Below are 15,813 nucleotides of genomic sequence, written 5' to 3' on the forward strand. Positions count from 1 at the left end.
CCTTCCACCATTGCCATCATCTATTGGGTGGGTGTTGCGCTGGGCGTTGCTCGTCAGCGGAAGAGTACCGTCGTGCTGAGAGAGCGGTTGGAGCGGCGACGGTGGTGTGGGAGGGTGCGTCGCGTCCTGTCATCGTCTCGTCCGGTATCGCGTCGCACCATGGGCGCCCGCGCGGGCTGAGCCCCGCCGTGACGGGTAGGCCGGGGCGGGAGCTGCGCCGGGGGCCGCGACCCCTTGAGGGGAACGGGGGGGGAAGCCGGTGCGCGGGGGAGCCCCGGCCCGCTCTCGCCGTGGTTCGGTGGTGGCCGGAGCGAGGGCCCAGTGGGTGGCTGGAGCGGTTGTTTGCAGCCGAGGAGGTTGTGCGGTTGTGGCGTTCTGCGCGGGCCTATGAGGATGCCGGAGAGGGATTCTTCATCAGGGACTGCATCAATAGGACGAGGGGTAATGGGTTCAAACTGAAACAGGGGAAGTTCAGGTTAGATATAAGGAGGAAGCTCTTTGCTGTGAGGGTGGCGAGACACTGGAATGGGTTGCCCAGGGAAGTTGCGAATGCGCCATCCGTGGCAGTGTTCAAGGCCAAGTTGGACAGAGCCTTGGGTGACATGGTTTAGTGTGAGGTGTCCCTGCCCATGGTAGGGGGTTGGAACTGGATGAGCTTAGGGTCCTTTACAGCCCTAACCGTTCTATGGTTCTATTTGCCCTGTACTATCTAAGTGACTATGTAAAGAAAAAACAGATTGTGCTCTGATAGCTTACTACATGCCCCTTGTGTAGGACAGAGTTGTAGCAAATGGTTAATACCCTTCTCTGGGACCAAAGAGAACATTAGTTTGAACTCCCCGTTTACCACAGATTTTTGATACAAGCTTGAGCCAAGTTCCCACCACAACTAATGGTTGTTGATGTGGGTCTAAACTCTGTTGATACTCTTAAATTGGGGGAAAAAACCCATGGTTTTGATTTTAGGGCTCAAAATAGAACTCAAATTAGTCAGCCTGAGAGAGCACGATGGTTTGTGAGTCACTTTAATTGGCTAAATCACAAATATGACCTTGCTGCTGTGCACTTAAAAACACACACAAACAGAAGTTCATGCTTAAGTTGGAGTGTTGATATTAAGTCATGAAAGTATCAGTAAATTCACTTGATGCTTCAGAGGCATCTGAACTATTTTGTTGGTCCTTCTGTGTTCTGGGACAGAGTAGAAAAGCCAGTTACTGAAAGTTGTCATTGTCTTTTGTGATGCTTTCAACATGAGTGACAGATACTGCATTAAGCATATTGGATTCAAACAAAACATGCTCATGTACCCAAAATATTTTCCAGGAGTCTAAATCATTACTGACAGATGGCTCTTGTTAAAAAATGGCTTCTTTGAGTTGTTAAAAGAAAAAAAAAAAAAGATGACTTCAAGAAGTCTTTGTAATGAGAGACAACTCTATCCTGAAAGTTAATATGTGAAAATGATAAATGAAGAAAACATTAATACTATAGAGAGACTATTACATCAGTGGGAGTTGTGCTTAACCCCATGGAGCTAATGTATAGGCTTCCAGCTCATGCTTTAAAGTTAAGCAACCAGGTATACCCTGAAGATCAGAGAGGCGCCATAATAGCATTCACTATAAAACAAAAATGTTTTGATTTGTTGGAGAGCTCTAGCAGGGTATAGAAGCCCAGTTGTGCGTGACTCTCTAGTGAGTCACCTGCAGCAAGTAGAAAGCTCAGATTTTTGGGGGGGGGCAGAGGAAAGCGGATATTTTTTTCAGCCTGGGAAGTGAAAACCTATAGAGCAGAGAGACTAGTGAGCAAGCAGAAAGAATGTGATGAAAATGTTAAAATTGTATTGGGCAGTTCTGTGAAGTTAGAAAGTTCCTGAAGTATAAAGTGTCTGAGCCTTGTAATGATGAGGCTGCAGATGAGATGTGTCCCAACTAGACAGTTAGCTTAAAGCTGAAACTAGCAAGTTTTCAGCTTTTATTCCCCTCTTGGCCTCCCCCTCAGCTGGAAAACAGACCAGTCAATATGAAGCTGGTCTGGCAAGGTTGGCATCCATACATAAAGGGAAGCAGGAGCTATTGTTCATATGGTGTTGGCACTTGGTATCCCCAGAGGGGCTTCATGGTGTTTTAAAAGACTAATGGATTGGTTATGGCACAGTAAAAATTAGCATGTGATGTTTTCAGTTTTCTGGTGGTGGGAAGAATTGTGCCAGTGGTTGAATCTAAAATTACATTTATACTACTATATTCACAACAGTTAACCAGAAATCTGCATGTTTACATGCTCAAGCTGTTTGAGAGATTGCTTTTGGTAGAATATTGTTTTTGAATGTTCTGCAGAAGAGCTAGTAAGGAAGACCAGGCTTTTAAGTAGACAGGTGAATGACCCAAATGTTACCATTGGGCAAAGCTGCCAGTATCTGCTGGGTTAAATAAGATTTTTATAAACTACCCCAATGACCCCTTAGTATTTGGAAGAGAAAGTCCTCCTGCAGATCTGTGGAAATATTCTTTCCTGGAGTACTAAATGTAAACCTTTGCCATCTCAAACATGACCATGGTGATAGCCTTACAGTTACTGTACTTGCTCTTTTATTAAAATTGTGCCTGCTTGGCAAGTCAGACATTACAAGTAAGAAATCTTGGCACAGTAGTCCTAAACAATAAAAATTGCTAAGAATATTTGGGCAGTCAAAGGCAGCAAGGCTGTTCACTTGTATGTGTCCAGGGGACTAGAAACAAAGCTTGGCCTCAGCTGTCTGGCAGCCAGCTGTCCAGGGTGCCACACTCTCAGCTTGCTTCTGAAGAAAGTAGTGTGCAGCTGAAAATGGCAGTTCTGTATCTTGCATTCATTAATAATTTCCTATCAAATAAGCTGTTAGACCTGTAGTAATCTTCATGTGACATATCACATTCTCTTCAGAGAGTTGTACTGTGATGGTGTGGAATATGTAAGCTGATTGCTCTCCAGTCATGCCATTCTCACTGGCATCTGTTCATTAATAAGGTGCTTGCTTCATCTCCTGTTACAAGGTGCCCTAGCTTCTCTTGTCTTTTAGGCAGAGTAAAATTGCTGTCTACGGCCACATGAGGTTCACCTCTGCTGTTTTCTCTTCTGCTATTTCAATATATTAGCCATTTGCAATATACCACAATGAAGGGCTATGGAAGCTCTTACTGAATCTTTTATATCCACTGTACATCTGGATAACTGCACTTCAGGCCATCTATTCATGTGGCATGTTGCCAAGTCAGTCTGGTTAGGCTTGTCAAGGATACTAATGCCAAGCAGCAAGGAATCTGGGATAATGAATCTACTCTGCGTAACACCAGGTGCAATGTGTGGCCTTTTACTGCAAATTTATTCTATTTTCATTTGCTTAACCTTTATGTTGCCATTTCTGCTCATGCCAAAAACCCAGTCTCTGAACATGGAAAACCTCAAAATTCAGTCACTTGGAAACTGCCACTCAAATGAATTGCAATACAGTAAGCGTGTCAGGAAAGAGAAGCAAAACATTTGGGTAATCAGTGTCTACTGGGAATATCAGGTCTTCAGATGACTGAATCATGAAATACCAGAAAATAACCGCAGCCAGATTAGAGTGTGATACTAGTTATTTTGTTGGCACTTGGCCAGGCAGTCTGTTCAGACTCACTACCAAAACATCCCCCTAAGAAACTGTGTACTGTGACAGATGTTGATTTTTAATACTTTAGTTTCTTTTATCTCTTCATCAGCTTTTGTCTTCATTTTTTTAAACGAGGTGATCTTGCTGGAGAAATGGCTTGTTCCTCAGGAATTGGCTAGAGGAGCCAAGAAGCAGAAATAAGGCTGTAGGAAACTGGATAACGAGATAATAGTTGGACTGCATAGGGAACGTGTTTGGTGTGCTCCCTCCTAAGGACTGTGCTTTATTCTGATCTTGAATTTTGCTTCTTGAATTGAGCCATGACTGCAAAATGGGTCAAAGGGAAAAGAAATGTTTTGCACAGACTTTAGCACCACTTCAAATTTTGGGAAATGTCCAAACATGAGGAAAAACATAGGCTGTTCTTTTTCAAGTTATTTCAGTTACTCTTCACCTAGCATTAGATGATGTGTATGCAGTTATAACAGTGTTTTGAGTTGATTCATTGTTTCCAGACACACTTAGTTTCAAGAGGTTGAAAGACATTGGAAATGAAAATGGCTTTGCGATTTTCCTGATTCCTTGTTGTAGAGCAGCTGCTTGATCAGGAGGAGGAGGTGGGGGGGAGAATGTCTCTAGGGGACATGCTATGATCAGCTCTGGACGCTTGCAGTTCCTGAGCAAGAGATACAAGAGGAAATGTGTGCTGCTTTAGCATCTTTAGATACATTTTAAAGTCAAGTATCTTCCCCACTCCTACCCTCAATAATTAGGTCTGACTTAGGGAAGCTCCCTCTTCCCCCCCCCCCATTGTGATTTATTCTTTCGTGCATGCAGCTGAACTGAAACTTGTATAAAGAATCAGATCATGAAGGTACTTGAACAAAGGTCAATTATTTCCTATATTTGCCATAATGTTTGGTAAATGGACCTAAACTTTTATTTACTGCACAAATCAGCAGAGATTTATTTTAAGTGCAAATATGTCTGTTTTGTCATGACTTACAAATTGACTCACATGCAGCAAAAATATACTTCGGATCCAGGAGAAGAGGAAGGAATGTACTAATTTCATGTAAAACGATGAAAAGGGAATAGAATCTATGCTTTCCTGCAACTTTATAATGGATGACTGTCTGGGCTAGGTTTGAAAAACAATTTGGAAGTTCTGCAACTGTGGGGTTTTTTTATTGCTTTCTCTGTTGAATATAATGTAAGTCCTCTCTCTCTCCTTTCATCAGAAAAATGAGTGGTGGGTTGGCACCAAGCAAAAGCACAGTGTATGTGTCCAATTTACCCTTTGCTTTGACAAACAACGATCTGTACAGGGTAAGTTTTTTTAAGAGCTGCATTGATCAGATTAAAGTTGTTGACAACAATTTTGAGTGTAAATACGATACTGATATATAGCTTTTACTTAGAAAAGTTTGTCTTGATAAATTTATTACTAAGGAAATGCAATTATCTATTGCTAAACCTTTTTATTTTTTTTTTGTATTTCAGATATTTTCAAAGTATGGGAAAGTTGTCAAGTAAGTGACCTGACATGGCCTGCTATTTTTGTAGCTTTCATTTTAAGTATTTAATGTCTTTGCTTCACTTGACAGCCTTGTGCTTTTTAAAATTTAAGAATGAATGTGGAACTGTATTGAAGTGCTATCAATTTTTAATGAAGTATAAATTTAATTTAACAACTGTAAGTTCTTGCGCTTACATGCATGGTGTAAAAATATTGTGATGGGACAGGTTTCCTACGCACCTCTTATGAGCAAGAGGAATGTTGTTATATACCAATGCTCTTTTCTTTTCAATAGTTGAAGCAATATTCTTCTCGTGTTATTTCCTTTCCACCAAACACTGCCTGGGACACAAGAGGATTAGTGTAAAAGTGGGAGCTTCTACTTATGTGAACTAGACATCACAATTCCCACAAACAGTTCCCACAATTACCATATACAGCTGCTCTATTTGCAGTTCTAGAAGGACTTGTTATTGTGACTGCTCAGTATTATACTGAAGATTAGGTGTAAGGCTGCATAGTAACAGCTTTTAATATGTGAGGTATTCATGAACAGTACGTGGGAATACCTGCCTCTGTGTTCAAGTGGTAGACATGATTGTCACAAAAAGAATTTGCTGGTTTGCTTTGTTTCTTGTTTTTTTTTTATTTTCTAAGTGGTCATAATAGCCAGACTCAAGACCTCAGTTTTTAACCCTGCACCAGCAAGTATCTACTCTTAACTTGTAGTAGCTGATGTAATAATCTGTGAGATACAGAGGGTAGGAGTCTGCTACTGTCCTGGCTTTTGAGCTTGTTTGATAGGAGAATCAGAATTGTATGAGGTGTTGGCTGTATGATGCGTTGCTTATTACAAAGATGTTATAGCAGCATTCTCTTTTTAAGACTTCCTAGTCTTTTATTTGCCTTTTTTTACTGTCATAGACAACAGAAATTGTGTTTTCCTGCACTGCAACCTGTGTGAAAATAGCTCATTTAGAACTTGCAATTCTTGCTGCCCTGTAACTGTTTTCCCCCATCTATATATTGTTTTGCAAAGAAATCACTTACTGGTACTTACTTTTTCTTGTAATTTTGTCTAGTCACTGCCAGAAGTTAAACCAAATGCAGAAAGTCACAGAATATCAAGTGTAAAATACTACCATGGGGTTTTTTATCTAGCAAAATTTGTTTTGTGTTCACCCCTTTGCAACCCGACCTGACTATAAACAGTGTCAATACTGTGGGAGTCTACTGGTATTCCATTTCACTGTGAAACTGAGGCTAACAAAGATCAATTTTTCCTATTTGTAACTAGTCATTAATTCCCAAGAAAAACCTTTTCAAACATTAGCCTGATTTCTGTAGAGTCTTTGTTCAGGGATTTTAAAACACTTTACAGAAAGCTTTGTGATGCCATCAAGGTCAGCTTTAACTTAATTAAATAAGCTTTAATAGACTTTTTGGTTTTTTTCGTTGACTTAGGAAAAACACTCTGGACTTTTTTTCTGTACTCCCATTTCTCACCCCAGGATACCCTGGCTATGATGATTTTAGCTTGCTTTGTTCACTGAGAAATCAGACTTTCTAGGGCTTCAAAAAATTGCTTCTTAAAGATTTGTCATGCTTAGAATCACAGAATAGTTAGGGTTGGAAAAGACCTTAAGATCATCTAGTTCCAATTCCCCTGCCATGGGCAGGGACACCTCACACTAAACCATGTCACCCAAGGCTCTGTCCAACCTGGCCTTGAACACCGCCAAGGATGGAGCATTCGCAACTTCCTTGGGCAACCCTTTCCAATGCCTCACCACCCTTACAGTAAAGAACTTCCTCCTTATATCCAGTCTAAACTTCCCCTGTTTAAGTTTGAACCCATTACCCCTTGTCCTGTCACTACAGTCCCTAATGAAGAGTCTCTGTCCGGCATCCTTATAGGCCCCCTTCAGATACTGAAAGGCTGCTATGAGGTCTCCACGCAGCCTTCTCTTCTCCAGGCTGAACAGTCCCAACTTTCTCAGCCTGTCTTCATACAGGAGGTGCTCCAGTCCCCTGATCATCCTCGTGGCCCTCCTCTGGACTTGTTCCAACAGTTCCATGTCTTTTTTTATGTTGAGGACACCAGAACTGCACACAAGTGAGGTCTCAGGAGAGCAGAGTAGAGGGGCAGGATCACTTCCTTGGACCTGCTGGTCATGCTCCTTTTGATGCAGCTCAGGATATGGTTGGCTTTCTGGTCTGTGAACGCACACTGAAGCCAGTTCATGTTAAGTTTCTCATCAACCAACACCCCCAAGTCCTTCTCCGCATCTCTTCTCTGCCCAACCTGTAGCTGTGCCTGCGATTGCTGCGACCCAGGTGTAGGACCTTGCACTTGGCATGGTTAAACTTCATAAGATTGGCATCAGCCCACCTCACAAGCATGTCGAGGTCCGTCTGGATGGCATCCCTTCCCTCCAGCGTATCAACTGAACCACACAGCTTGGTGTCATCAGCAAACTTGCTGAGGGCACACTCAATCCCACTGTCCATGTCACCAACAAAGATGTTGAACAAGAGCAGTCCCAACACCAATCCCTGAGGGACACCACTCGTTACCGGTCTCCAGCCGGACATGGAGCCATTGACCACAACCCTTTGCGTGTGGCCATCCAGTCAGTTCTTTATCCACCGAGTGGTCCACCCATCAAATTGATGTCTCTCCAATTTAGAGACAAGAATGTCGTGTGGGACAGTGTCGAACGCTTTGCACAAGTCCAGGTAGATAACATCAACTGCTCTGCCCTGTCCATCAGTTCCGTAGCCCCATCACAGAAGGCCACCAAATTGGTCAGGCAGGATTTCCCCTTAGTGAAGCCATGCTGGCTGTCACCAACCACCTCCTTGTTTTTCATGTGCCTTAGCATGCCTTCCAGGAGAATCTGCTCCAAGAGTTTGCCAGGCACAGAGGTGAGGGTCATCCATTTTCCCCTTCTTAAAAATGGGGGTTATATTTCCCTTTTTCCAGTCATTGGGAACTTCACCTGACTGCCATGATTTTTCAAATATGATGGCCGGTGGCTTAGCAACTTCATTCACCAGCTCCTTCAGGACCCGCAGATGGATTTCATCAGGTCACATGGACTTGTGTACATTCAGGTTCTTAAGATAGTCTCGAACCAGATCCTCTCCTACAGTGGGTCTAAAGTATTCATTCTCACAGTCTCTGCATCTGCCTTCCAAGACTTGGTCAGAGCATTTGCCAGTGAAGACTGAGGCAAAGAAGCCATTAAGAACCTCAGCCTTCTCCAAATCCGGGGTAGCCAGTTCTGATAGCTTCCAGAGGGGGCCTACTTTGTCCCTAGTCTGTCTTTTATTCACTACGTGCCTATAGAATCCCTTCCTGTTATCATTCACATCCCTATTCAAGCTTAATTCTAGCTGTGCCTTAGCTTTCCTAACCTGGTCCCTAGCTTCCTGGACAACATCCCTGTATTCTTCCCAGGCTGCCTGTCCCTGCTTCCACCTTTTATAAGCCTCTTTTTTCCTTTGAATTTTCCTGAGCAGCTCCTTACCCATCCAAGGAGGTCTCCTGGCCCTCCTGCTGCACTTCCTTCTAGTCAGGACACAACACTGAGCTTGTAGCAGGTGATCCTTGAATATCAACCAACAGTCTTGGCCCCCCTGTCCTCTACGGCTATATCACATGGAACCTTACTAAGCAGGTTCCTGAAGAGGAAACGCTTGTTTCTTTCTATGCTTGTGTTATTAACTGGTACATTCAATATCCCAGTTAGAAGCCTGACAGTCATATTAGGGCTCATTTGTAAATCTTGGTAGAGTAACTTGAAGAAAGAATTGATAGTATTGTTGTAAAGTCAGTTTTACTGACTCTTCAACTCGGTGCATTCAGTTAGATACATCCTTGTCCAACAAGCTTTGGTAAAAAGCCTGTACCAAGCTCTGTCTTTCTGTGCGTGTATTTGGGGGAAAATTGAGCTTCTGTATCGAGCTTTTATTTAATACACTTTTTACTATGTAGGTCATCTATTGCTTATGCAGGTTCCCTGGTAGGCCTTCTGCATTGGAGTGGAGTTTGTTTGTTTGGGTTTTTTAAAATTGCTCCATTACTACTTACAAATTTGGCTTGTTTTATGGATGAACCTTATTCTGTCCATGGTGGGCACAAGGAATAGCTTATTCCCTACTTTTTTAACATGTACTTTTTTTTGTTTGTTTTTTGTTTGTTTCCTAGGGCTAAAGACAATTGCTATTAAGATTGAAAGAATTGAAATAATTCCCACCCCTTTACCCCTTCACCTCTTGTCATTCTTTGTCTGCTGTTTTTACTGGGTTAAGAGGTTTCTTGAGTTTCTTGATGTGCCACTGGAGCTGTTGATTCCCATGCTAGGGTGAAGATTTGACTTTGTATGTTACGTAAAGTAACACATGCATCTACAATCTGCTTGGATTCCACTTAGAGATATTTGTAGAACAATACTGTATGTATTTATCATTTCCTATCATGAACCTGTTTAACTGGTTAGACTTACATGTACATAAATTCCTCAGTTTGGATGCAGTTCGAGACACTGTGTTTTTCAGCAATGATAACAATGGTAACATTACTCCTCAATTTCACCTTCAGTATGTGTAGCTCTCTACAGTTAGGTTGTCTGCAAGTCTATAGAGTATGTTCTCTGGTTTTCAAGTCATCCAAGGGAATAAATTTTTAAAAATCATCTCCGCTCTATCTGTACAGAATCATTAGGGTTGGAAGGGACCTCTGGGGATCATCCAGTCGAATCCCCCTGCCAAGGCAGGGCCACCTAGAGCAGGTTACACAGGAATGTGTCCAGGCAGGTTTTGAATGTCTCCAGAGAGGGAGACTCCACAACCTCCCTGGGCAGCCTGTTCCAGTGCTCTGCCACCCTCAATGTAAATAAGTTCTTCCTCATGTTGAAGTGAAACTTCTTGTGTTTTAGTTTATGGCTACTGCTCCTTGTCCTGTTGCTGGGCACCACTGAAAAGAGCCTGGCACCATCCTTCTGGCACCCACCTTTGAGAGACTTATATGTGTTGATGAGATCCCCTCTCTCTTCTCTTTTCTGGACTAAACCTTTTCAGCTCCTGCAATCTCTCCTCATAAGCAAAGCTCCAAACCCCTGATCATCCTTGTGACCGACCCTCTGCTAGATCCTTTCCAGTGGCTTCTTATTTTTCTTGTGCTGCGGAGCCCAGAACTGGGCACTACTCCAGATGTGGCCTCATCAGGGTTGAGTAGAGGGGGAGGATCACTTCCCTCAACCTGCTGGCCACACTCTTCTGGACATACCCCGGGACACTATTGGCCCTGCTGGCCACATGGCCGGTTTAGCTGTTCCTTTGAATTTCTATTTAAGTGAGCCTTTCTATTGTTAAATATGCTTTTTCTTTTTTGCTATATAACAAAGCTAAGATCCCACCTATATCCTTAAGGAACAAATGTCTCTGAAGTAATTTCAGTGTATCAATAATGTGGTTATATGTTTTCAGAGTTACTATTATGAAAGAGAAGGACACTAGGAAGAGTAAAGGAGTTGCCTTTATTTTGTTTTTGGATAAAGAATCTGCACAGAACTGTTCTCGGGCACTTAATAACAAACAGGTAAATTGTGGACAGTTGTTCTGGCAGGAGGGTTGGGTTTACAGTTCCAAAATACTTACTGATTTTTTTTTTCCTAATTTGCTGTAGTTGTTTGGAAGAGTAATAAAAGCAAGTATCGCCATCGATAATGGAAGAGCAGCAGAATTCATTCGCAGGCGTAACTACTTTGATAAGTCTAAATGTTACGAATGTGGGGTGAGTAAAGCCAAAAATTAAGTAATATACTCCATCTTTTGACACTGTTGTGGTTTAACCCCAGCCAGCAAATAAGCGCCACGCTCGTTCATTTCCACTCCTCAGCAGGATAGGGGGAAGAGAATTGGAAGGGTAGAAGTGAGAAAACTTGTGGGTTAAGAGAAGAACAGATTAATAATTGCAATAAAATAGTAGTAATAATAAATTGCAATGAAAATAAAAATAAAAAATAAACCTCAAGAAAGGTAAGTAATGCAAATAAAAACAATTGCTCATTGCCAGCCAATCAATGCCCAGTCAGCTCCCCTCCACCAAACTTCCCCCTAGTTTTATTGCTGAGCATGACATCATATAATATAGAATCTCCCTTTGGTCAATTGGGGTCAGCTTTCCTGGCTGTATCCCGTCCCAGCTTCTTGTGCATCCCCAGCCTACTTGCTGGTGGGGTGGGCTGAGGAGCAGAAAAGGCCTTGACTCTGTGTAAGCACTGCTCAGCTAAACCATCCCTGTTATGAACACTCTTTCCAGCACAAATGCAAGACACAGCCCTATACTAAGTACTATGAAGAGATTAACTGTACCCCAGCCAAAACCGGCACAGGCTCTTGGCTTTTTTCTTCAGTTTGGCCATTGCTGTTAAATCCTGCCAATGCTGTTAATTTTTTTTTTTTTTTTGTCTGTAGACATTACCAAGTAAGGGAGCAATTTTGCCATTTCCAAGAATGATAGCACCCCTTTTGTCTTTTATTTGAGGTTTTGAAGGGGGAGAGGGAGTTTGTATATGTAATTGCTGCTTAACCTGTTGATCAGCATACTGATCTGAGTATCAGTATGATGCTGTTTGGGAAGGAAAACCTCCTAATCTTTGCTTCAAAATACCTGCTTTTGTTATACTTTTGGAAATTCATGGTATCACTGGCAGTAAAATAAATACTGAAAACAATTGATTTTATACAGAAGTAGCGTATTTTAAGTTTCAGGCAAGCCCTCACTTTCCCTAAACATAATAGCGTAGGAGATTGAGATTTGGGTAGTATTTAATGTCAAATACAGCCTTGATTTATATTCATAACACCTTTTAGAGCAGAAATGTTGACTCGCTCCTGTTTCTTAAACTGTTAATGCTGAGGTTTATATCTTGACTTGAACATAAGTGGTGCTGTAGTGTATTCAGCTATTGCAATAGCAAGAAAAAAATCTACTTTGCTTATAGCTTGTTCTCAATTTGCAGTTAAACATGCATATCGCCACTAATCTCTTCGTTTCCATGGCAAGCTTATAGAGAAGAGTTCGTCTTCTGTGTGCTAATTCAGCATTCCATTTATCTTACTAATTGCTTCCATTTTTTTCCCCTGTGAACTGTCTTACATTAACTTTCCTCATGATATGTTTTAACAGATAGTTGTTTGTAATGGTTTCTGTTAAGCAATATTTCTTTTTCTCCAAGGAAGCAGGACACTTAAGTTATGCATGTCCTAAAAATATGCTAGGAGAGCGGGAGCCACCGAAAAAAAAAGAAAAGAAGAAAAGAAAGAAGATAGTTGAGCCAGAAGAAGCGTATGTATATTTATTGACACATTACTACTTTTTTTAGGAAGCTTTTTCATACTGAACATTTAAAGAGCTATATATTTTTCTCTTTGCACAACAAAGTGAGGAGGAGGAAGAAAGCGAAGAGGAAGGAGAAGACCCTGCTCTAGATAGTCTCAGCCAAGCCATAGCTTTTCAGGTACAAAATTGAAGCATTGCATATTTATTGTTATTTAGATGCAATTCTACTTCTTTTTTGAGCTGCTTTGCGAAGCTCTTAGATAAAGCCCTAGGACTGTCTGCTCTGTAACCCAGGGCACTCGGTGGTTTCTTTTTTCTTTTCACTTACTGTTTTCATTATTGATGTGTTTGTGCGTTGCAGGTTTCTTTTCTTTTTTTTGTCCTTCAAGCTCTTTTGCTGCTTAGTTTACTCGTGTCATCTCCACTGTGATGTTCTGTTAGGTTTTTGGTCCACAAATCCCACTTTACTCTGTTAACTGAGCATCCAGAAAAACAGTCATGTATAAATGACTAGGTATATTCTCTATCTTCACTCACTACCTTGTCCTTCAACAACATCTATTTCTGGAGCATTTCCTTTGCCTTACGCAGTCCATTGTGGTCTCTGATGGACTTCTTTTCTCAAAACATACTTAATGTATTTTTTTGTTATGTAGATAGATAGTTTGACAGCTGTCAGACTATCTTCTTCAATACGTCTTTACAAGCTTTTGCTTCTCGACACAGACCAAGGCTGACCTGATCTTCAGATTTCTTGGCTCCCTGGTTCTCAGCTGTCTCCTTGTATGCCCTTGTCCCTCCAAAAAAACCTTCAAGAGTTTTTAAGATAGCTTTGTTCTGAATATGAGTGTAATGAGTGCAGAACATTTAAATTACATAGTCCAAAAAAATCCCCAGTGCAAATGTGCATAGTTATCCTCCCATGACTGGAAAACTCCACGATGGAAGTAAAGCCTATAAACAAGCCAAGAAACTTTCTCATTTCTCTTGCCATCCAAAGTTTTTAACTGGAATAGCATATTTCCCAGTAAAAATAGGAAGCATCTAGTTGAATAAACCTTTACATCCCTGAAGACATTCATTTCCTGAATGAATGATTGCGAAAGATAACAGAAGACTTGCTAGTGGAACAAAGCTGATTTAATCATGTCTGTTTAAAATGTGATGGATTCTTTGCTTCAGATCTCAGCTGCTCTATAGTTCTGTATGTTTGCCATGGGCAAAGGTCCTCTCTTTAAAAATGGAGAGTGCTCCATGTGGCCTGCAGTGGTGCAAAATTCTTCCTGTTTGCAGATGAGAACTACTTTCATGAATGTTTTCTAGTGCATTCATTCCACAGTTTACCTGGAAATGGAGATAAACTCTTTGAATTCTTCAATAAATTAAATTATAATTAGCATTATTATTTATGCAATGCATTGTACTTTTTCTTAATCCTACCTAATACTTTTCCTTCTTTCATTGTAGCAAGCCAAAATTGAGGAAGAACAACAAAGATGGACGCAGACTGCAGGGGAATCTTCAATTTCAGATGAATCAAAACGTCCACGGATTAAGAAAAGTGCTTATTTCAGTGATGAGGAAGAACTTAGTGATTGAAATAATGCTTGTTTATATGCCTATGTAATATATATATAGTGTACATTTTGTAAAGTGCTACGAAGTTTTCTGTAATACAGGTTTGTCTTGGTGTTGAAGGAACTTACTGAACCATGTCCCCCAAACCTCCCTCTCTTTCTTTTTCAAAACTTCACCTTTCAAGGCAGCATCTTAAGAAAATTATGTGTTTCTACAGTTAAATCCAGAAAAATATCTGGGAGAATGCTTTTTGCGGTTAGTATCTAGACCCAACCCCTGCAAGTGAAATACTTCATAAGAGAATTTCCTAGATTTTTTTCCTAAAAGGAGTTGCTCTTAGCATCACTGTTATCACCACCACTGAATTTTTAGGTATTGGTCTGTTTATTGTATGTTTGGAAGCAGTCCTTTAGTAGCATATGAATCTTGCACTAGTTCCTGGGCACAGGGTTGATTTTCAGCCTTAAGCATTGTACTAGTCTTTTAACTCTTTATGCACTAATATAATAAATTAATGTCACATCAGTTCAGTCTGTGAACTCATTTTAGGCAAACAATACATCTGTCTGTTTACAAAAAGATATTAAGATGTTGAACTTCTGCCTTAAACACAGTTTTAGGGACTTGCTCCACACTTCATAGTATTATATGGACTGTCTACAGTGTAGGCTTCATAGGAGATGCAAGTTGAAAGTGATGTGGCAATTAGTTCAGTCTTGAAACATACGTAATATTTTTTAAGAGTGATAGTTCTGTTGCTTTTTCATTGAAAATGAGAATAGCCATATGTTTTAGAGATAGGAATGTACATGTATGCTTATGTGCTCAAATATGATCTTGAAAGTCTCTTGCTGTCATAAGGGCTTATACTGCATTCTTTCTCCTGACTGCAGTTTGAGTGCTTAACATGATAATTATGGTTATGCACAGGGTTTTAAATATACTTGTCTCTAACATGGACCACAGTTTTGTCTTCTCAGGCATCTGAACCTGCTGGCAAAATCCAAAGGGCACAAAGTTTCCCACGTACTTGAAAATCAGCTTTCATGTATACTTGGAACTGTCGGGGTCTCTAAGCAAAGCGTGTTGGTGCCTATTTTGCACCTAAAGCTGTTCAGATCTTTTATATGGGGTCTGCATCCTTAAATCTCTGTAGTGTTCTCGTCACGTTCTAAAAAGCCTCGTAGACACGTTAGGAGAACAGTACAAAGCCCTGCAGCAGTGATCACTCCCAAAACCACAGACACATGGTGGTAGTGGTAACCCTTTTACATTGATCACTTCGTGTAGTCAAACTTTTAACTTTTAGGAGGCACAATATAAAACATGTTCACACTTTCACACTTCAAAGAAGAGACCAGCTGGCCTCTGTTTCTATTTTCAGCTCTTCATGTTGCTCATCAGGATTTTATTTTCTTCCAAATATAGAAAATGTAAATTCAAATGTAGCATTACGTAGTCTTGATATACTTTCAAATATATAGCTAGGTGCAAAGTAAAGACACTCTCTAATACAAAGCAGTCATATTAAGAAGATTATTCTGGGGTCTTCTGTTGCTACTTTCACAAGAATTCAGAAACAAGAATAAGGTAATAAAGGAAAAGATTTTTCTGTACAAACTACTCAAGCCACAGAATGGGAAGAAATTACTGAGCATTATACATACAAAGGGCTTGGGCTTGGTAATCCAAAGAATGTTGTTAAGACTTTGTGATTTACTGCTGAGTTTC

At 40.8% G+C, this 15,813-nt stretch overlaps 1 protein-coding gene across 4 annotated transcripts; it reads left to right on the plus strand.

Moving 5' to 3' along the window:
- The first annotated feature begins 56 nt into the window (after positions 1-56).
- On the plus strand, positions 57-14,640 carry ZCRB1 (zinc finger CCHC-type and RNA binding motif containing 1). 4 transcript variants are annotated; one of them, XM_080622942.1, is made up of 8 exons: positions 57-195; positions 4,876-4,963; positions 5,138-5,166; positions 10,647-10,758; positions 10,846-10,953; positions 12,401-12,510; positions 12,607-12,682; positions 13,972-14,640. In XM_080622942.1, the coding sequence occupies exons 2-8, from the start codon at positions 4,880-4,882 to the stop codon at positions 14,101-14,103; spliced, it is 651 nt and encodes a 216-aa protein (XP_080479068.1). In that variant the 5' UTR covers positions 57-195; positions 4,876-4,879; the 3' UTR covers positions 14,104-14,640. The 4 variants fall into 4 exon arrangements, with proteins under 4 accessions (XP_080479068.1, XP_080479071.1, XP_080479069.1 ...); XM_080622943.1 differs by lacking the exon at positions 4,876-4,963 and having other exon boundaries at positions 151-195; XM_080622944.1 differs by lacking the exon at positions 5,138-5,166 and having other exon boundaries at positions 158-195.
- Positions 14,641-15,813: the final 1,173 nt, after the last annotated feature.

This window comes from Psittacula echo, assembly GCF_963264785.1.
Source record: "Psittacula echo genome assembly, chromosome: 1".
Classification (NCBI taxonomy): Eukaryota; Metazoa; Chordata; class Aves; order Psittaciformes; family Psittacidae; genus Psittacula; species Psittacula echo.